Genomic DNA, 21968 nt, shown 5'->3' with positions numbered 1-21968 from the left:
CAGAAGAGGAAAGTGAGTCCCGAGAACTGCACCCGCCTCTAGGGTCCCTTCGCCCGTCCGAGCCCCGGCTAATGGGGGAGCTTGGATTGCATACGCTCCGTGCCCTTTGCACAGAGTAGCTGCTCAATAAATATGTGTGCATTTGATTTTCCTGGGGGTCGATGGAGGGCAGCCTTGCTCCCGGGGCTCCGCCTTGAAGGGCTCCCTCGGGGGCAGGGCTGGAGCCTGGGGGCAGCAGGGCTCACCTGGTGGGTTCGCCTTCCAGCCGACACCATGAGCAGCGACACCGAAATGGAAGTGTTCGGCATAGCCGCTCCCTTCCTCCGGAAGTCAGAAAAGGAGAGGATCGAGGCTCAGAACCAGCCTTTTGATGCCAAAACCTACTGCTTTGTGGTCGACTCGAAGGAAGAATACACCAAGGGGAAAATTAAGAGTACCCAGGATGGGAAGGTCACGGTGGAAACCGAAGACAACAGGGTAAGCCCCGTCCACACCCTCTGCAGGCCGGCCAGGCCTCTGTCTGCTCCCTATGGCTGCCCAATCTGTGCGTCCGGTCCATACCTGGCCATCTCCAGACGTGGCTCTGGCACCGGAATGCCTCACCTGGCATCACCGCCTTAGCGTCCCAGGTGTCCTCGGAGGAAGCAGAGTGAATACTGGCCTCAGGTTGCACGGTGGGAGAACCACCTGGTTGTGGCTGGCCAAAACAATCCATGTTCGGGTGCTTTTGTTAATGTTCGTGTCATTCTAGGTCAGAGGGGACCAGCCCTGTGCATCCCAGGGGTGTGGAGTTGGGAGTCCAACAGTAAGAGGACCTTTGTTAGAACACTCTCCTTTGGTAGCCTAGGTTTCCCCCTAATTCTTCTAGCAATAGCCATCTAACTAAGTAAGTAAGGAAAGCGAGTAAAGGATCCTAGTGGACCACAAGCTCGATGTGACGTAGCAGCCTTCCCATATCATGAAGGCAATGAGCAGTGTAGCCCACTACATTCTGGCCCAGGTACTGTGGGCATGCTGGGAGGAATTGTGGACTTCACTACTCTCTGGAATCTAGACCAGAAGAATCTGGAAATGTTCTAAGCAAAGTTAAAAAAAAAAAAAAAAAAGCGGGGAGGGATCCAAAAGAGAAGTGTAAAGGAAATAGCGTCATTGGGTTGGATGTGAAGGAAAAAGGCACTGAAATTGTCCTGTGATGCTTGCAAGCACTGAAGCTCCAGATGGCAGCTCTCAGTACATTTCAGATGATGGAGTTAAGAACGGGCTTATGAAGCCACACGGAAACACGGAAGGTAGACCTGATGAATGACAACCTAAGACGTCTAGACCCTCACAGGGAGGGCTGATGGCATGGATGGCTTAAGTGAATCTCTACTTAAAGGCAGGTTTCCCACCGCCTTGCCCAGAGGCGAGATGGGGAAAATGACCATCTTCAAAGGAGGTCTCAGACAGGAAGGAGGTGAGGGCAGAGCAGGGGAGAGGAAGCTGAGCTCCACGCCCACTATGCCAGGGTCCTCCAGCCCCACTGGGCACTGGGACAGGGGGCTTCTCCTCTCGAGGGGAGCACAAAGGCGCCTGCCAGCGTCTGGAACCACCGCTCTGCCTCGTGGTTCCTTCTCCTGGCTTGTAACACTCCAGCCCCAGAGAGGGAGCGAGGCTGGCTCTCTTTCACCAGCAAGGGCCAGAGGGGGTGAACGGGCAAGATGCAGGGTGGGGGCTTGGCAGCTGCTTTCGGAGAGCTCAGAATGCCGGCTAACTCTGGGCACCGGCCTGGTGACCCAAGGCCACCGGCCTCCTCTTCGGTACCTGCCCCAGGAACACCAGTGGACCTGCCGTGTTCCCTGAGTAGACAGCAGAAACCCATGAGCTGCTGGAGCTGGGTTTCGGCCCAGCCGGCATCACGGAGCTGAGAGGTTCCCGCTGGCACCCGCGCCTGCATCATCCCCGCATCCACCCACAGAGACCCTCTTCTCATTTCTGTCATCCTTCCCTCACCTCAGGCCCATAGGAGATGGAAAAAAAAAAAAAAAGCCCAAGTAACAGAAACAAATCCCATTCCGTCACCACCACTGCAAGCCGCCCCCAGCCCCGTCTCCCTCCCTGTCAAATGGGCGTTTTCTCCAGCACCTGCTTCTTCTGATCTGGGCGTGGCAGACAGATAGCTGCAGGGGCAAAATGCACAGAGAAGCCCAGGTGTGCACTGTACCCCTTCCCTTTCAGACCCTGGTGGTGAAGCCAGAGGACGTGTACGCGATGAACCCCCCCAAGTTCGACCGGATCGAGGACATGGCCATGCTGACGCACCTGAATGAACCAGCCGTGCTGTACAACCTCAAGGACCGCTACACCTCCTGGATGATCTACGTCAGTGCCCGCGTTTGCTGGGTTCCCGGGACCTCTGCCGGGGCGGGGTGGGGCTGAGCTGCTTGTGGGGGTATGGGCTCTAGGAGGACTGGTGCTGACTGAGCTGCTCAGCCAAAGAGGGGGAACGAAAAGGAGAAAGGGCAACGAGAGTGATGCAAGATGAGAAGGTGAGAGATGAACGGGGCCGGGGCGGGAGGAGAGCAGCTGGAAGGGGGGGGCGGGGCAGGCGAGGTGGGTCCGAGGCTGGGGTCCTGGCGTCGGCACCCACCAGCGGCAGGAGGTCGCTTACAGCCCTCTTGAGTCTCAGCTGCCTCATCTATAAAGAGAAGTCGTATCTTGCCTCCTTTACAAGTTTCTTGTAAAGAAAAGTAAAATAACAAAAAGGCAGAGGGTTTTATGTGTACAGGCACACACCCATGTATACATACATATATATTTTTTACGCTCCCCCAGACCTACTCGGGCCTCTTCTGTGTCACCGTCAACCCCTACAAGTGGCTGCCGGTGTACAACCCCGAGGTGGTGGAGGGCTACCGCGGCAAAAAGCGCCAGGAGGCCCCGCCCCACATCTTCTCCATCTCCGACAACGCCTATCAGTTCATGCTCACAGGTAGGTTTCCAAGGAGGAAGTCTGGAGGCGGGGGGAGGGCTCAGGGAAGCTGCCACGCGATCCTGCACCGCGCCGTCCAGGTCCAGAGTGCAGCCTCCACACAAAGGACAGGAGGGTAGAGGTGCTTAAAAAAGACGAAAGAGGCCACATATTTTAGGGCCTTGCAGGCCCTGGTGAGAAGTTTGGATTTAGTGCAAGCATGGGTTACCTCATACGAAACTGACATTTCTGTGGGCCCAAAACAAAGACTGACAATTTCATATGGTTCAGCCTAATCCCGTGAGAAGCCCGTGGCTGGTTGTGAGCGGGGGCTTAACCTCTCTGAGCCTCGTTCTCAAAGAGGAGTCTCTTCAAGCTCCCACGTAGGACCAAACCGGGTATTAGCGGGAAAGGGAACTGTGCAATGAACTCTGACTGCTGGAGACACGGCGGAAAACTGGGAAGCTCTTTTTATTTTTGTTAAAACATTTTTTCTTGGACTATAGTTGATTTACAGTGTTGTGTTAGTTTCTGGTGTACAGCAAAATGATTCAGTTATATCTATATATTCTTTTTCAGATTCTTTTCCACTATGGTTTATTATAGGATACTGAATATAGCTCCCTGTGCTATACAGTAGGACCTTGTTGTTTATTTTATATACAGTCGTTTGCATCTGCTAATCCCAAACTCCTAATTTATCCCTCCTCCACCCCCTTTCCCCTTTGGTAACCATAGGTTTGTTTTCTACCTATGTGAGTCTGTTTCTGTTTTGTACATAAGTTCATTTGTGTCACATAATCACACACAGGTGATATCATATGGCATTGGTCTTTGTCTGTCTGACTTACTTCTCACTTAGTATGATAATCTCTAGGTCCATCCATGTTGCTGCAAATTACACTATTTCATTCTTTTTTATGGCTGAGTAGTATTTCTGTGTGTATGTATGTGTGTGTGTACACACACACACACACACCACACCTTCTTTACCCATTCCTCTGTCAATGGACATTTAGGTTGAGGAAGCTCTTTTTATATTGCTATCAACTCTATTTTATTTTTCCCTTTGGCAGATCGTGAAAACCAGTCTATTCTGATCACGTAAGTATCCAAGGTGTAGAGTGTTTTCACAGCTGTGGCCCTTTGTCCCCAGTGCAGAAGGGGAAGATGCCACTTGCTCTGTTTTGTTAATGAGAAAGTACCGAGAACGAAGTCTGTGATGCAAAGATGTGGGGCTGGGCATTGGGGAGAGATGGGTAGGAAGGCCTGTGAGGCCTCAGGAAGCTGGAGCTCCCCATCCAGCCCGCTCAGCCGTGCCGTTCTCCCCCGGGGCCCCTGCCTCTCCGAGTGGTCTCACATTTGTTGGGAGGTGTGTGTCTGCTGTGGCTCAGGTGACATCTTAGGGGGCCAGTTTACACTCACGGGACTTGTTTCTCTGTCTCTCTCTCTTTCGACTGCTCTGAATAGCGGAGAATCCGGGGCAGGAAAGACTGTGAACACCAAAAGGGTCATCCAGTACTTTGCAACAATTGCAGCGACTGGAGACCTTGCCAAGAAGAAGGACTCCAAAATGAGGGTATGGAGAGGAGAAAGGCTTGCTCTGCTTCCACTGCCAACCTTTGTCTTAACTTCAGAACGAGGGGCACGGGGAGGCGACACCCCACCTCCGCAAGGAAGGGAGAGCAGGCCAGGATTTAAAGTCTCGCAGGACAGCCAGTTCTCCTAGACGACCCAGCGTGTGGTTGATGTTACAGGACCAGATCCTGTGATCGCCTAGAAAATAAACCTCTAAGCCTCCACTAAGAAAAGTCAGTTTGGGAGCAGCTCACATACACCAGAATCACACATACCAATTGGAGAGAACTGTAGTGTCTACTTGCCTTTCAAAACGAATATATTACAACAGTATGAAATGAACACCGATGACCTAACTACCTGGAGAATCAAGGAACTGAAGGGTTAAGTAAGGAGATTTAGGTCAAGACACCCAGCTTGAGCCAAATCTAACAGAATGGCAAGAGTGAGGCATGCTGATGGTTTGGTTGGGCCCCAGGTTGGAAAGCAGGGCAGGGAGGACCTGGCGACCCGGGGCTGCAGGAGCAAAGGCAGCAGGGGCCGCGGAGCTCACTGTCGCATGTGGCTCTTCCCGCCCCGACTCCCTGCTCCAGGGGACTCTGGAAGACCAGATCATCAGCGCCAACCCGCTGCTGGAGGCCTTCGGGAACGCCAAGACCGTGAGGAACGACAACTCGTCCCGCTTTGTGAGTCTGCACCGGCTCAAGCTGGGATCTCCTCTGAGGCCCGCAAGTAGGCGAGGGCCCTGCTTCCGGGAGGCTGCAGTCTTGGGGGTGGACGGCGAAAGAAGGAAACAAATCAACAAGACAGTCTGGGACAAGGATTCCTTGGTAGACAGTGCAGTAAAGAGGGCGTGTGGTAGTGTAACTGTGGGCTGGGTCTCCTTTAGACAGGGCTGGCAGGGAAGCCCTCTTGGTGGGGGGGCTGGCCTGTGAACCCCAAGATCCACAGGACGAGGACAGGGGACCTCAGTGGGTCCAAGGGGCTGCAGCGAGGCAGGCACCATGAGGGGAGGTGGGGAGCGGTGGCAGGGAGGGACCTGGAGCCTCGGAGTCTGTAGGCCCGGAGAAGGGGTTTGGGTTTCATTCAGGAAGCTACTGAGGGATCCTTTAAGAGGGAAGTGATATGGTGTGATTTGCGTCTTGAACAGAATCTCTCTTACTTTGTTGACCATCTTGGGGGTGGGAGGGTTGGGGAGTGGCGTTTGGAGGCAGTGTGGAACAAGGGGATGGAGAAAGGAGACACAGCCAACCGGAAAGAGGAGAGGGAGAGAAGGACATGCTTCACTTCAAATTACCGGGGAATAAGGTTCCCGTTCACATTCCCCAGGAGATGGGTAGGAACACCTGGAGTCACGGTACACCTGGTCTCCCTTCCCCCACAGGGCAAGTTCATCCGAATCCATTTTGGTACCACGGGCAAGCTGGCCTCTGCAGATATTGAAACCTGTAAGTAGATCCCTGGGATGAGATGATGTCTCGGGACATCAGGGGAGCAGTTTGGAAAACAGTCCTGTGTTTGTGTTCCTAGATCTGCTGGAAAAATCGAGAGTAACCTTCCAGCTGAAGGCTGAGAGGAGCTACCACATCTTCTACCAGATTCTTTCCAACAAGAAGCCTGAGCTCATAGGTGAGGACGTCCCCAGAGGGGCTGGTCTGAGGCATTTCGGCTTTTGGGTGAGTGGACCAAAGAGAGTTGTGTGTATGCACAGGTGACTCGGCAGCCAGCAGAGGAAGCTTGTTTTAGAAATGGGATGTGGCTGTTTTGACAGTGGCATGCCAATTTGAAAAACGCAATCCAATGGACAGTAAAAGACTGAGGCACAATTGCCTTCAGCTCCAGTTTATAGAAACTGGCTGAATGACCAAGCATTTAGTGGTCCTCTAGCGCCCCCCTGGTGTTCTGGCACAGAAACCAACATTTCACCAAATGCTGTGAGGCCAACGCAAAATCAGATGAACAACCAGCTGGCGGATATGCACCCTGCCCTTAGTCCCGCACCTAACAGGGGCCTCGTGCCCTTCTTTGCTCCCTGGCTGTGTTTGCTCAGCCTTCTGGGCCCAAGCCTGGAAATAGGCTGCAGCTTTTCAACAGGTTTTGGAAAAGACTATGATTCTACCAAATGATCTGTGCTTCCCTCCCCATGGCTCTGTCCTGGCCCACACCCGGCCAGTTTTCCCGATTAACCTTTCCCAACCAACATGGATCTGCGCCCTTTGCACGCAAAGCAAGAGAATTTAAATATTCTGTCTGTGGTTCTTACCCTACATGGCCTGGGCGGGCTGCAGAGTCTTCCCTGGATTTTATATTCAGCCACAGCCTGAGTATCGAGAGACTGTTTAAGAGATTTCTAACTCTACACTCAGCCTGGGCCCCAGCAGCAAAAGTCTCAGCTGAGGACACAGAAGCTGAAAGCCCCTAGTGGATGTTTTCTTTGCATCCATGTGACCTCCTCTAAATGGTCATCATTGCAGAGCTGCTGCTTATTACAACCAACCCTTATGACTACCCGTTCATCAGCCAGGGTGAGATCCTGGTGGCCAGCATTGACGATGCCGAGGAGCTGCTGGCTACGGACGTAAGCAGAACGGGGAGAACGGGGTGGGCGCGGGGCTCCTCGTAAGCAGAACGGGGAGAAAGCGGTGGGCGCGGGGCTCCTCCTCCATCACTGGGGTCAACCGGCTGACGTGCTGTCCTCTGATGCCAGAGCGCCATTGACATCCTGGGCTTCACCCCAGAGGAGAAATCTGGGCTCTACAAGCTGACAGGCGCCGTGATGCACTACGGGAACATGAAGTTCAAGCAGAAGCAACGGGAGGAGCAGGCAGAGCCAGATGGAACTGAAGGTACCACGTCACCGCGTCGGCCGTGCGCCAGGGCTAGGGTGCGTCCAGCTGAGATCACTCGGGGCCTCTTTTGAAAGCGGTTACTCCTTCTTCTGCCTAGAGAGGTGAACCTCTTCGGGGCTCAGATGCCTACAGGCATGGTTACTGCCCCGTCTGCTGAATCACTAGAATGGTCCTGCTTCAGATACAGTAAGGAGTGACCAGGGTTTTCTGGAACCCAGTGCCCCCTTTTCATAAAATCTATCATATTCTCTGAGTGACTCAGCTCCCACTGGCCATAGGTAAGCAGTTTAGAGACACGGAATGTAAACACACAAAGATGGGCTGAGCTGAGCGTGGAAACATCCGGATGATTTTCAGAGTGGTTCTTCCACTTTGCCAAGCATCAGGGGTTTCCCTTGTAATCATCCTTCTTTTCCTGCCAGTGGCTGACAAGACAGCCTATCTGATGGGCCTGAACTCTTCGGACCTCCTGAAAGCTTTGTGCTTCCCCAGAGTGAAAGTTGGGAACGAGTATGTTACCAAGGGCCAGACTGTGGACCAGGTAAGTGGCTGCCGCAGGTTGGGAAAGGACGCAGCACCCGACGGCCGCTGCCTCCAGACTCACTGGCTGGTCCCTCCGCACAGGTGCACCATGCCGTGAACGCCCTCTCCAAATCCGTCTATGAGAAGCTGTTCCTGTGGATGGTCACCCGCATCAACCAGCAGCTGGACACCAAACTGCCAAGACAGCACTTCATTGGCGTCCTGGACATCGCGGGCTTTGAGATCTTTGAGGTTTGTGTTACACTCATTTGGCTTCGTGTTGGGGGCTGGTTTTTGTGATCCTATAGGCAAGATGTCAAGGCAGCCCACGCGTCATCCAGCATCACATCTTGGAGGAAAACTAGATGGAGGGTGGATCAGGTAGAAGAGAACGTGGAAGGGTTCATATTATTTTAAGAGGGAGGAAGGCTTGTGTCAAGTGGAATTTTAAAGACATCCTCAAATGGATAAAAGAAAAAAAAAATCAAATGCAATTACTGACAATAGGGAGAGCCAGAAACAGAGAAGAAGTTGACAATAAGCCAACCATGCGATATTTTACATAAATATCCTACTGGCTCTGGGTTAGAAGCATATAGCCATTCATCAAAGCACATATTTGATGTCTGCCAGGTATAAGACTTGCAGGTGAAAAAAACATGAGCTTGTAGTTTGTAGAGGACAACAAGAAGTATGTAAGGCACACAGAAGACCAGCTACAGATACGGCAGCCCACGGCCAGCGCCCGGAGAGGCCCAGACCGTGGACTCAGGAGAAGCATCTTCCAGCTGGAGATCAGAGAAGACTCCAAGGACACGTGATCTCAGCTGAGCCCAAGAATGTGCCCATACCTGAAAGCATAAATGAGCTGGCGAGAGCCCGAGACCATGAGGAGGAAGGCTGATGGGTCTTTGGTTTTGAAAGACGTCTAACTTTTCATGTGAACATTATGTTTTGGTGTTAGTATAACAGCCTGGAGCAGCTGTGCATCAACTTCACCAACGAGAAACTGCAACAGTTTTTCAACCACCACATGTTCGTGCTGGAGCAGGAGGAGTACAAGAAGGAGGGCATCGAGTGGACGTTCATCGACTTCGGGATGGACCTGGCCGCCTGCATTGAGCTCATCGAGAAGGTACCTGCTGTGTGCACTCAGTAACCGCCCCTCGCCGACCTGCTGCTTGACACTGCAGCTCATACTCACCCCGTATGCACCCTGCCTTGGTCCAGCCGATGGGCATCTTCTCCATCCTGGAAGAGGAGTGCATGTTCCCCAAGGCCACAGACACCTCCTTCAAGAACAAGCTGTATGACCAGCACCTGGGCAAGTCCAGCAACTTCCAGAAGCCCAAGGTGGTCAAGGGCAGGGCCGAGGCCCACTTCTCGCTGATCCACTACGCGGGCACCGTGGACTACAGCGTCTCGGGCTGGCTGGAGAAGAACAAGGACCCCCTGAACGAGACGGTGGTCGGCCTGTACCAGAAGTCCTCCAACAGGCTCCTGGCACACCTCTACGCCACCTTCGCCACGGCAGACGGTAACAGACTGCGCGGGGTGCCTTGGACCCGCACTTTTTCACTCCACTCAGCCCAAGGACTGGAACAGCTCTGTAGGTCTGCTAACAGCACATGCCATCTTTTCTTTCTTTCAGCTGACAGCGGAAAGAAGAAAGTTGCCAAGAAAAAGGGTTCTTCCTTCCAAACGGTCTCTGCCCTTTTCAGGGTAAGAAAGATACCAATTTATTTGCTTGTAATTGGTTTAAGTCATCTCAAAATGAGCAACGTAGAGATGCTAAACTTGATTTACTCGAGAATAGTGATGTGGTCTTAATCTGGTTACTGCCACTTAGGGAGGGTGAGTGGCAGTATGATGATATACAGGCGAGGTCTAATGCATGGAGGACCAGAACTGAACTAGCACTTTAAACGGCATCAGCTGGGTGTGCTGGCTGGCCTGGGAGGCGAGTCCTCAGTACAAACTTCCCGACTTGCCTGAAGGACACAGGCAGTAGCATGTCAGGTGCCCAGTGGAGCTGGATACTTCTCTTGAGTTGATTTCAGAGGGCATTTTGTACTTGGTTAGTCTCTGGTGGTTCACTGTGAAGCAAAAGTCTGTTATATCAGTTATTTGCCTACACTTCTAGCCAAAGGATTATTAAAAGAAAGAGTTAAATAATATCTTTATTCCTTAGAATTTATGATAAATTTAAAATACATACCTTATTTTTTGGTTACAATATATCTCCGTGTTTGTAAAAGCCTATAGTAGGCTCACTATCAAATGTAATCTTTTTCTTTTAGGAAAACCTGAACAAGCTGATGTCAAATTTAAGAACAACCCACCCTCACTTTGTGCGCTGTATAATTCCCAACGAAACCAAAACCCCAGGTAAGACACCCGCTGGCTCTGAAGGTGGCACTCAGGTTCTGTGTGAAGCTGACGTTTGTTGCTTCTCTTCTCAGGGGCCATGGAGCACAGCCTTGTCCTACACCAGCTGCGCTGTAATGGTGTCCTGGAGGGTATCCGCATCTGCAGGAAGGGGTTCCCAAACAGGATTCTCTATGGGGATTTTAAACAAAGGTGTGTAATAAAAATGTTCTATCTGCTTCTTGAGAAGATGTGTAAATGCTGGAACTTGAGAGGGAGAAATACTGGTATGAAAAGACCCGTTTCAAAAGAACAGCTATGGACTCCGTGTAGAATGATTAACCTACCACTTGGCCAAGGTATACAGTTTTCTCCCACATTTTCTCAGGAGCTTATCTGATATACAACACGTCAGAAAAACACCTGGTCTAAGAGTCAGTAGGCCTAGATTCTAGGCCACTATCTGGCCTGTGACCAAGAGCAAGCTTCCTTCCCTCTCTGGACCTTGGCCTTCTTGCCTCTTGGAAGAGAGGCCTGAACTGGTTTCCAAAGTTCAAGTCTTTGCTAATAGTCTACGATATTTCTGTGTCCACAACGGCAGATACCGAGTGCTGAATGCCAGCGCCATCCCTGAGGGGCAGTTCATCGACAGCAAGAAGGCGTGTGAAAAGCTGCTGGCATCCATCGACATTGACCACACTCAGTACAAGTTTGGACACACCAAGGTACTGCATCAGCTCTGACAGATGTTGGCGTGTGGTCCCCGTTAGACTTCTCCAGAAAACTGACTCAAGTCATCCTTCTCCCCTCAAGGTGTTCTTCAAGGCTGGCTTGCTGGGAACCCTGGAGGAAATGCGGGATGACCGCCTGGCCAAGCTGATCACCCGGACGCAAGCCGTGTGCAGAGGGTTCCTCATGCGCGTGGAATTCCAGAAGATGGTGCAGAGAAGGTCGAGCGGGGTCTGTGCTCAGACCTGAGCTCTTCGGGAGAAGTGGGGAGTCTCTCTTAGACAAAAACTGATGTTTTGTTTTTAGGGAGTCCATCTTCTGCATCCAGTACAACATCCGAGCCTTCATGAACGTCAAGCACTGGCCCTGGATGAAACTCTTCTTCAAGATCAAGCCCCTGCTGAAGAGTGCAGAGACGGAGAAGGAGATGGCCACCATGAAGGAAGAGTTCCAGAAAACCAAAGATGAACTCGCCAAGTCAGAGGCAAAAAGGAAGGAACTGGAGGAAAAATTGGTGACTCTAGTACAAGAGAAGAATGACCTGCAGCTCCAAGTACAAGCTGTAGGTGTTTAGGAATTTTTTAAAAAGTTTCCTTCTAGATTTGATTATTTAAGAAAACGATTTTTGGTGGGAGTTTTGCTTTTTAGTTGCGATGCTTCATAAAGGACTTCATATATAACAAAATACTGGAATGTCACAAATCTTATCTTTTAACCACTAAAGGAAATCGTGATTTTTTTTTTTTTTTTTTTTTTTTTTAAGGAAAGTGAAAACTTGTTGGACGCAGAGGAAAGATGTGATCAACTGATCAAAGCCAAGCTCCAGCTGGAGGCAAAGATCAAGGAGGTGACTGAGAGAGCTGAGGATGAGGAAGAGATCAATGCTGAGCTGACGGCCAAGAAGAGGAAACTGGAGGACGAATGTTCGGAACTGAAGAAAGACATAGATGACCTTGAGCTGACACTGGCCAAGGTTGAGAAGGAGAAACATGCCACAGAGAACAAGGTGGTACACTCTTTGTGGGCCCTTCCAGCTTGATGTGGTCAATGCAAACCTGACTTGATCTCTTCTTATAATTGCCTGTGGCTTCTTCTTAGGTTAAAAACCTTACTGAGGAACTCGCTGGTTTGGATGAGACCATTGCAAAGTTAACCAGGGAGAAGAAAGCCCTCCAGGAGGCCCACCAGCAGACCCTGGATGACCTGCAGGCAGAAGAGGACAAAGTCAGTTCTTTGAGCAAAATCAAGAGTAAACTGGAACAGCAGGTGGATGATGTGAGTAGAGGGTGAGAACCAGGAGGCCGGGGCTCCGGGGCGGGAAGAGCCCCCGAGAATCCTCTGGTGCAAAGCGTTCGTTCTCAAAAGGAAATGGTGCTTTTTGCAGCTGGAGAGCTCCCTAGAACAAGAAAAGAAGCTTCGTGTAGACCTGGAAAGGAACAAAAGGAAGCTTGAGGGAGACTTGAAGCTTGCCCACGAGTCCATATTGGATCTGGAGAATGACAAGCAACAGCTGGATGAAAGGCTCAAGAAGTGCGCCCCGAAACCACCAAGTTCAGATTTCCAGTTCCCGGGTATTTGGTCTTCACACGTTCCGCATTTCCCTTCACAGGAAGGATTTCGAGTACAGTCAGCTGCAAAGCAAAGTGGAAGATGAGCAGACTCTGGGCCTGCAGTTTCAGAAGAAAATCAAAGAGCTACAGGTAGGAGGCGTTGGGGACTTTTCTTTCACACGTGGTCACGTACAGTGGGTGGGGGGTGTCTATTGCACGTCATTAGAGCAAAGCGGGCAGGACCGTGGGTCTCCTTTCTGCTAGGCTGACACGGTAGTGATGAACAGTTTTTCCGTAATTGTAGACAAAGCACATAGTTGAAGTATTTCAAGTCCACATGCAGTTGGAATGGACTATATCCTGGGTGGCCGCTGCAGGGGTAATGCCTGTGTTGAGGCAGGAAAAACTCATGTCAGAGGAAATTCGCAGCATTGGTATCGTACCGGGAGCAGTCCAAGAGCTGGTTTGTCTAATGGGAGGGGAAACTAGCCTGGTGTTGACACTGGAAGTCAAGAGTGTCGTGGGACGGCCTGCCCTCCTCACAGGCCCGCACCGAGGAGCTGGAGGAGGAGATCGAGGCGGAGCGGGCCTCCCGCGCCAAAGCAGAGAAGCAGCGCTCGGACCTCTCCCGGGAGCTGGAGGAGATCAGCGAGCGGCTGGAGGAGGCGGGGGGCGTCACATCCACCCAGATAGAGCTCAACAAGAAGCGGGAGGCCGAGTTCCTGAAGCTGCGCCGGGACCTGGAGGAGGCCACCCTGCAGCACGAGGCCACGGCGGCCGCGCTCAGGAAGAAGCACGCGGACAGTGTGGCCGAGCTGGGGGAGCAGATTGACAACCTGCAGAGGGTCAAGCAGAAGCTGGAGAAGGAGAAGAGCGAGTTCAAGCTGGAGCTCGACGACCTCGGCAGCAACGTGGAGAGCGTGTCCAAGTCCAAGGTGCGGGGTGGGGGGCGCCTCATCATCAGGTGAGGGGGACCCTGCGTCCTTCCCACCTGAGCACTGACTCAGCTTCCTCCCCCTTCTCAACCCTGCAGGCGAATCTGGAAAAAATCTGCCGCACTCTGGAGGATCAGTTAAGCGAGGCCAGGGGCAAGAACGAGGAAAGTCAGAGGAGCCTGAGTGAACTGACCACGCAGAAGTCACGTCTGCAGACGGAGGCCGGTGAGCGACAGGAAATGGCAGGGGCGGTGCCTCCTGGACACCTGGACAGAGGGCAACTGGTCAGAACGAAAGGCAGGGTTTGTTTGGGGGAGGATTTCTAGGGAAGCAGATTTTCAGGAGAGAGGCAATCAGAATAACCCACGAAAGCGCCATTTAGAATGTCCCAAAGGAGGAGAGCACTGAAAGTTCAGTAAGAATGAGAGAGGCGTGTACTGGAATGAGGAGGGACTCAGAACACCGCCTGCTTCGAGTGCTTTCAAAATTAATGTAAGCCTGCCTCGAAAAGAACCTAGAGGGCACAAATGGGACTAGGAACCAAGCCCCATGGCTTTTCTACTTCTCGCTGCACATTAATGCAGATTCGTTGTCTGCAGTGGAGCGTTTTAAACAGTAAAGAAAGAAACACGGCCAATCTGTGTAGGCTCTTGGTGTGTGATAAAAATATAGGGGAACATTACCCGGGACTTTCACCTAGAAAACATGGCTCCCCCAGCGCTGGTCCTCCAGCCCATCATCACAGGTGAACCAGTCCTTTGTAGCAGCTCGACCAAGACAGTGAGAGAAAGAAGTTCAAGGGCCACTTCTACCATGATCTTGGGAGTTCACCCCTGGAGTCCAAAGGCCTCTCCCCCACCTTCTTTTTCTCTTACCTCTACATAAGCATATAAACCAGAACCACCGTAGCCACCCAAAAATCCAACTTCAAACTACTAAAGCTAGAAGTCCTAAGGAACGCAGCTAAGAGATGCAGTATTTCCCCCAGTGACAAATCAGCAAACAGCTGGAAGCACCAGCCACTGAGAGGTCTGATGGGAGTGTTTAGGTGGTGAGGTCTTGGTTTACAATTATTCTTAAGTTTTATTGACAAAAGTTACTCCACGCTTCTGGAAGTTTACAACAGTATCTTACCAGGGTGTGCTTTCAGTTTCCTCTTCATGGACACATCCCTTCGCCGCCAAGAAAGGACCGCACCTTATAATTTACTCTCTCCCCAGATCTCAGCACAGTGCCTTACATACAGTAGGAAGCTGGTGAGTGAGTGAATGATATAAAAATATTTTCCTTCTGGACACAGGTGAGCTGAGTCGTCAACTGGAAGAAAAGGAGAGCATAGTATCACAACTTTCCAGAAGCAAGCAAGCATTTACCCAGCAAGTAGAAGAGCTCAAGAGGCAATTAGAGGAAGAGAGCAAGGTACGTCACTGGCGGGAGTGCTCCCTGACCTAGTCTCCCAGTACCGCCTGCAGAAACAGAAGGCAACTTTACACATAGGTGATGGCAGCGGGAACACACTTGGATTGCATCATGCACACGGCACTAAAATAGTCATCCATTGGGGCCTCTCCTCTGTCCTGACTTTTGCAGGCCAAGAGCGCCCTGGCCCACGCCCTGCAGTCCTCCCGCCACGACTGTGACCTGCTGCGGGAACAGTATGAGGAGGAGCAGGAAGCCAAGGCCGAGCTGCAGAGGGCGCTGTCCAAGGCCAACAGCGAGGTGGCCCAGTGGAGGACCAAGTACGAGACGGACGCCATCCAGCGCACAGAGGAGCTGGAGGAGGCCAAGTACACAACTCTATTTGTCTTCAGAAGAAACAGAACTCCTAGATGATTGAGTGACAGAAGGCACCGACTTTAGAACTACTCGGGAGTGAATCTGTTACGATGTTTCCCCATCTTTTATGTCTCTTAAGGCAGTTCTGTGCCAGTAGAGGGACCTGGTGTTAGCACATTTCATTGAGACAAACGACTTTGACCTTGGTTAGAGAAAAGGCAGGCTATTGATCACTGATTTTTAGCAGACAGGAAGTTCTCCTGGGCTTATGAAAGGAAATCGGCGTTTGAATCACATAAATGAGTGATTCCAACTTGATGAATAGTGATGTTCAGGAGGATTGAAACTTAAAGCATCTGCTTCTCTTTCATCTTCTTCCAGGAAAAAACTTGCTCAGCGCCTTCAGGATTCCGAGGAGCAGGTTGAGGCAGTGAATGCTAAGTGCGCCTCCCTGGAGAAGACCAAGCAGAGGCTGCAAGCAGAGGTGGAGGACCTGATGGTCGACGTGGACAGAGCCAACTCCCTGGCCGCCGCGCTAGACAAGAAGCAGAGGAACTTTGACAAGGTGCGGGGCGAGCGCCCTGCCGGCTGAGCACCGCGACACAGGGGCACCTGCTGGCGCCTGACTCCGCCCCCGTAGCAGGGTGACCTCGGGCACGCCCCTGAAACAGAGTGGGAGTGGGATGCGGCTGGAGGTCCCTTTCAAACACTGCCAGTGGAAACGAGCCATGGCCTCCAATGTGTCCAGTCCCGAGCGTTTTTGTTCCCCCACACGGCTCGTCTGTCTGGGGGGCTGATGTGGGAATCCAACTCGGGTCCCACTGCGAGGCTTTGTGGCAGCTTCCCTTTCAGTATGACAGGTAAGGTTGATTTGAAACAAAGTTTTAATGAAATATTTAGAAGTGCAGGGCCATTTTCATATTGGGAAAAGGGCAATTCGGCCCAGCTAATTCCTTCTCAAAGGATCCACTTGCTTTTTATAGAGGGCAGTGGTTACTGACCAGTGACTGATCTTGAGTCAATTTATGCAACGAAATCTTGGTTAGTCAACAGTCAGGAACAAGGGGCTAGGCAAGCGACTTGGCAGAGGCGGCCCCAATTCTCAGAGCGCTCACCCTCACGGGTGTACTCAGATAGAAACTAGAGGAGGGCAGCTCGTGAACAGAGGCGCCTTCCTCCCCGGTGCTGCAGGTGCTCGCCGAATGGAAGACCAAGTGTGAGGAGAGCCAGGCGGAGCTGGAAGCGTCTCTGAAGGAGTCCCGCTCCCTGAGTACTGAGCTCTTCAAGCTGAAAAATGCCTATGAAGAAGCCTTAGATCAACTTGAAACTGTGAAACGGGAAAATAAGAATTTAGAGCGTAAGCAATTTGTCTGAAATCCTGCTTCATGCTATTGCCAGAGCGTGGGGCTGGAGGGCCGTGACTGCAGGACCCAAACCCCTATGCGAGAGTCCATTACTGCACACACAGGAAGCATTCAGATCCGAGGGGCTGTTTCTGAGTCTCTCTATATACAGTATCTTATCTCTAGGAAACAGCATCCTTAGAACTGTGATAAACTAGTTAAAAGCATTCGGTTGGTGCTTACTCTGCCTGGAAAACTGCACAGAGAACGTTCCAAGGCAACCAAACCTCTTCCTTTGCAGAGGAGATAGCAGATCTCACAGAACAAATTGCTGAAAACGGTAAAACCATCCATGAACTGGAGAAATCAAGAAAGCAGATCGAGCTGGAAAAGGCTGATATCCAGTTGGCTCTTGAGGAGGCAGAGGTGAGCAGCACGCCGGCGAGGCACTGGCCTGGAACAGAGGCTGTGATGGTGGGGCTCCAGCTTGGGAGGCCAGCCGGCCCCGATCTGGGTCTGTAAAGTCACGGTCCTAATGCCGGCTCCTTTCCTATCAAATTGCATGGACTAATACCCATGAATACCTGTGAATTATCTTGAACTTACTGGAGAAAATCATTACGTTAAAATAGGTCTAAAAATGAGATTTTACAAAAATCTTAGATGAATTTAAAATATCTATAAAGTGCCTTAAGCGCCTAAGAAATGTGATGATTTAAATGTTATTGTTTGATAGTATAATAAAAACAATGTGCAATGAAACATTCTATTTCTGCACTGAAGGTAAGTTAGGGATTTTTTTTAAAAAAGATAGTTTTGAATATTGTAGAGTTAGAATTACAAACATTCTATTGGAGTTTTTTTGCCCCAAAGAGTAGTGTAGCAGGCTCTATCCCATCACTGGTACTATTTCTGTCCTGTTCTTGTTCTTCAAAGGCCGCTCTTGAGCATGAAGAGGCCAAGATCCTCCGAATCCAGCTGGAACTCTCACAAGTGAAATCAGAAATCGATAGAAAGGTGGCCGAGAAAGACGAAGAGATCGAGCAGCTGAAGAGGAACTACCAGAGGGCAGTAGAGACGATGCAGAGCGCCCTGGACGCCGAGGTGCGGAGCCGGAACGAGGCCATCAGGATCAAGAAGAAGATGGAGGGGGACCTGAACGAAATCGAGATCCAGCTGAGCCACGCCAACCGCCAGGCTGCAGAGACCCTCAAACACCTCCGGAGCGTCCAGGGGCAGCTGAAGGTTTGCGAGCTCCCTGGTGGGAAGCCTCTCCCACCCTCAGACACGCACAGCTGTCGGCTGGGCTCATGGTCCTCAGGCCTCAGCTTCAGCCGGACGTTTCTGTTACTGTCTGGCCAGGATACCCAGCTCCACCTGGATGATGCTCTCCGGGGCCAAGAGGACCTGAAGGAGCAGCTGGCGATCGTGGAGCGCAGAGCCAACCTGCTGCAGGCCGAGATCGAGGAGCTGCGGGCCACCCTGGAGCAGACGGAGAGGAGCAGGAAGATGGCAGAGCAGGAGCTCCTGGACGCCAGCGAGCGCGTCCAGCTCCTGCACACCCAGGTCAGGGGACGGGAGGGGAGGGGAGACGGGGGGTGGGGGGGGACCTGCGCTCAGACACGCCTGGGTAACTCCACTCCTCCCGCCCCAGAACACCAGTCTCATCCACACCAAGAAGAAGCTGGAGACAGACCTCATGCAGCTCCAGAGTGAGGTTGAGGATGCCAGCAGGGACGCGAGGAATGCTGAAGAGAAAGCGAAGAAGGCCATCACGGACGTGAGGCTCCTCCCTGCCCTGCGTGGCTGCCAGGATTGCATTTCCTCAAAGCCCCCTTCCTCTCCAACCCATTAGACAGGGTGGGGTCTTCCCAGGGCACATGTGGTGTGAGTTCTGCTCCAGAAGCGCTCCCCACCTCCCCGGGAACTCAGCATGTCTCCTCCCGCACATTTAAGTGGTGGACATGAGAAATGATGGAGTGTGGATAAAAAAAGACCGGAAGGGATTATATTCGTTTCTTATGCCCTTGGAGAGGTATGCTCTTTTTTCCTTCAACGTATGACTGATTCCCAATATAAAAATGAGACCCTCAGATGTCAGGATCCCACCGAATGTCACCTCACAGGAAGCTGGCTTCCCTCCCACCAGCACCCAGCCTTCCTGCTCCAGAGGCCTTGGTTCTGGGCTTGTGGCCCCCACAGCGCCACCTGCTGCTCGATGGAGGCCACAACCTCGTGACGATTCCTCCCTGCTTGCTCAGGCACCCCCAGCTCCCTAGAGGCCTTCCCTTAGCCTCATTACCCCACACCCGTGATGCTAGGTTATGAACTCAGAATTCTCTAAGTCACGGGTTGGTGATAATGGTGATAAGGAAAGAAGGAACTTCCTTGGAGTTGGGGAGGTCCCAAGGAGGCCAGTTTAAGAAAGGGAAGAAACTATTTCCCATCCAGCCCTTGAAGGTTTCCCTTCTTAGCTTATGTTACGTGCCTGTTGCAGCTCTTCTCAGATCCCACGGTGGAGCTGTGGGCTCAGTCATCCCGTCACCTATTGTCCTTTGTCATCAGCATGGCTCTGGTCCTCCGGGTACCCAGATTTCGACAGCCCCAAGCACTTGACCTTGGTCTGCATCTGAACGGGATGGTGTGCTTTCCAGGCGGCCATGATGGCCGAGGAGCTGAAGAAGGAGCAGGACACCAGCGCCCACCTGGAGCGGATGAAGAAGAACCTGGAGCAGACGGTGAAGGACCTGCAGCGCCGCCTGGACGAGGCTGAGCAGCTGGCCCTGAAGGGCGGCAAGAAGCAGATGCAGAAGCTGGAGGCGCGGGTACGTGCAGGACAGACCCCCGCCTCCGCAGAGCCTTCCGGCCTCTCCCGTGCGCGCTCCAGCCCCAGACTAACTGACACACGTTCCCCCAGATCCGAGAGCTGGAGTGTGAGCTTGAAGCGGAGCAGAAGAAGAACGCCGAGTCTGTCAAGGGCCTGAGGAAGTATGAGCGGCGGGTCAAGGAGTTAACTTACCAGGCAAGTGCAAAGAAACCCCACGGCCATTTCCTCTGTGCCGTGCAAACAGCCCCCCGGGTCCTCTCTCCAGACAGCAGGGAGAAATCCTTCAGCCCCAGAGAACTGGGGCCTCTTGCATCCCGCCGGCCCCTGGCTGAGTACTGCCCCATGTTCTCTCTCAGTGCGAAGAGGACCGGAAGAACGTGCTGAGATTACAGGATCTGGTGGACAAGCTTCAAGTGAAGGTCAAGTCCTACAAGAGGCAGGCCGAGGAGGCTGTAAGTCAGCGGGACCCCAGCGCGGCGCCGGGCCTGCTTCTCCCTGTGAGCCCCAGGGAGGCGCTCGCTGATCGTACCCGCCCCGGCTCTTTGCTTTTAGGATGAACAAGCCAACGCTCATCTCACCAAGTTCCGAAAAGCTCAGCATGAGCTGGAGGAGGCTGAAGAACGGGCCGATATTGCCGAATCTCAAGTCAATAAGCTGCGCGCGAAGACCAGAGACTTCACCTCCAGCCGGGTAGGTGGTCCCGCGGCACTGGGTGGGGAGGGCGATGCGGCGGGAGCTGTGGCTCCCGGGGAGGAACCCGCCGTGATGGACGGGACCTTGGAGAACCTTCGACTTTAGAACTGGTCAGTCTCGGGCTCAGGAAGGGAAAGGATTTGCTTAAAGCCACGTAGCTGCGTAGAGCCCGGCTAAACCCAGGTCTGTGAGTCCCAGTAGCACACCGTCCTGAACAGCGGCGAGCGGTTCCTGCGTGGGTTCGGGCGCCCTCTGCCGGCCGGCCGCCGTCTCTGCGCTCACTGTAGGCGTAGGTTTCTAGATCCCTGGGCTGTTCTGAGGACCAGGCTCTCAGGCTGTGGGGTGACGGCCGCCACGTCTGCACTCGTGTATCCGCCTGCGATCCAAGGAATATCCCGTGTCCCGCTGAGGAGACAGACAAGCAAGCAACCCCAGATGCTCGCTGGGAGGGGGAGTGGCCGGAAATGCGGCTCTGCCATCTGACAGAACTCAAAATGCCCACTTTCTCCACAGATGGTGGTCCATGAGAGTGAAGAGTGAGTGATCCTACGCTGGAACAGGACAGAAAATATGCGAAATATGTATTTTCATGGTTCCTGACCCTTATACTTAATTTCCATGTGATTGCTTTTCACATGCAATAAATTTTGCTTTGTTTTCAATTTGGGGCTGTGTCATTCTATTTGTTTTCTCTTCCCGGTGTGGAAATGGTTCATTGGTGGTATTTATGCCCGATGTTGAAATCTCGGTATGCAGATGGCTTGATAAAGTCATTTGGCCTATTTTCAGGTGCATGTATGTGGGGACAGGGAGAGATTGCTTTTGGTTTAAATTTGAGATTAGGGCAGAAATAAAAAGTACTCACTCCTAGGTTAACCACTGCTTTGGTGGGAGGAAGGGGAGATTGCCCAAAGAGTCATCTCCCACTATGACATGAGGGAAACACGAAGGTTCGGTTCAGGAAAGCCCCATCTCAAGTTGAATAGGGCTTTAAGGCAGAGGCCAGAGTCCCCCTACATCTTCTCAGGGAACTACCCTGGAATCTCGTAAAAGTTTGTCAGGCAGCGCTCCACACAAGCGCTGTGCTAACTACTAGGAATATACAAATGAGTAAAATAGCGTCTGGTCCCTCCAAGAACTCGGGGTAAATCTACCACTGAGGTGCTGAGAAAACTGGACAGCTACATGTAAAAGAATGAAATTAGAACACTCCCTAACAAACACCATACACAAAAATAATAAACTCAAAATGGATTAAAGACCTAAATGTAAGGTCAGACACAATAAAACTCTTAGAGGAAAACACAGGCAGAACACTCTATGACCTAAATCACAGCAAGATCCTTTTTGACCCACCTCCTAGAGAAATGGAAATAAAAACAAAAATAAATGGGACCTAATGAAACTTAAAAGCTTTTGCACAGCAAAGGAAACCATAAGCAAGATGAAAAGACAACCCTCAGAATGGGAGAAAATATTTGCAAACGAAGCAACTGACAAAGGATTAATCTCCAAAATATACAAGCAGCTCATGCAGCTCAGTATTAAAAAAAAACAACCCAAACCAAAAATGGGCAGAAGATCTAAATAGACATTTCTCCAAAGAAGATATACAGATTGCCAACGAACACATGAAAGGATGCTCAACATCACTAATCATTAGAGAAATGCAAATCAAAACTATGATGAGGTATCACCTCACACCGGTCAGAATGGCCATCATCAAAAAATCTACAAACAATAAATGCTGGAGAGGGCGTGGAGAAAAGGGAACCTTCTTGCACTGACTGTTGGTGGGAGTGTAAATTGATACAGCCACTATGGAGAACAGTATGGAGGTTCCTTAAAA

General features: G+C 51.7%; 1 protein-coding gene across 1 annotated transcript; it reads left to right on the top strand.

Moving 5' to 3' along the window:
- The first annotated feature begins 265 nt into the window (after nucleotides 1-265).
- On the top strand, nucleotides 266-20781 carry LOC118886744 (myosin-3). Its single transcript, XM_036836902.1, has 39 exons — nucleotides 266-477; nucleotides 2218-2361; nucleotides 2815-2971; nucleotides 4027-4054; nucleotides 4421-4529; nucleotides 5122-5214; nucleotides 5913-5976; nucleotides 6059-6157; nucleotides 7003-7106; nucleotides 7236-7374; nucleotides 7800-7918; nucleotides 8002-8151; nucleotides 8864-9034; nucleotides 9130-9436; nucleotides 9551-9621; nucleotides 10200-10287; nucleotides 10362-10479; nucleotides 10868-10991; nucleotides 11080-11216; nucleotides 11302-11557; nucleotides 11759-12001; nucleotides 12094-12270; nucleotides 12380-12525; nucleotides 12605-12695; nucleotides 13091-13480; nucleotides 13579-13705; nucleotides 14781-14899; nucleotides 15071-15267; nucleotides 15638-15821; nucleotides 16448-16613; nucleotides 16901-17025; nucleotides 17536-17844; nucleotides 17962-18165; nucleotides 18254-18379; nucleotides 19254-19424; nucleotides 19517-19621; nucleotides 19783-19878; nucleotides 19979-20116; nucleotides 20633-20781. The coding sequence occupies exons 1-39, from the start codon at nucleotides 274-276 to the stop codon at nucleotides 20657-20659; spliced, it is 5823 nt and encodes a 1940-aa protein (XP_036692797.1). The 5' UTR covers nucleotides 266-273; the 3' UTR covers nucleotides 20660-20781.
- The last annotated feature ends 1187 nt before the right edge of the window (nucleotides 20782-21968 follow it).

Source organism: Balaenoptera musculus, chromosome 20 (genome assembly GCF_009873245.2).
Source record: "Balaenoptera musculus isolate JJ_BM4_2016_0621 chromosome 20, mBalMus1.pri.v3, whole genome shotgun sequence".
Classification (NCBI taxonomy): Eukaryota; Metazoa; Chordata; class Mammalia; order Artiodactyla; family Balaenopteridae; genus Balaenoptera; species Balaenoptera musculus.
The sequence above is the reverse complement of the archived record's forward strand: the minus strand, read 5'-3'. Positions and strand labels throughout refer to the sequence as shown.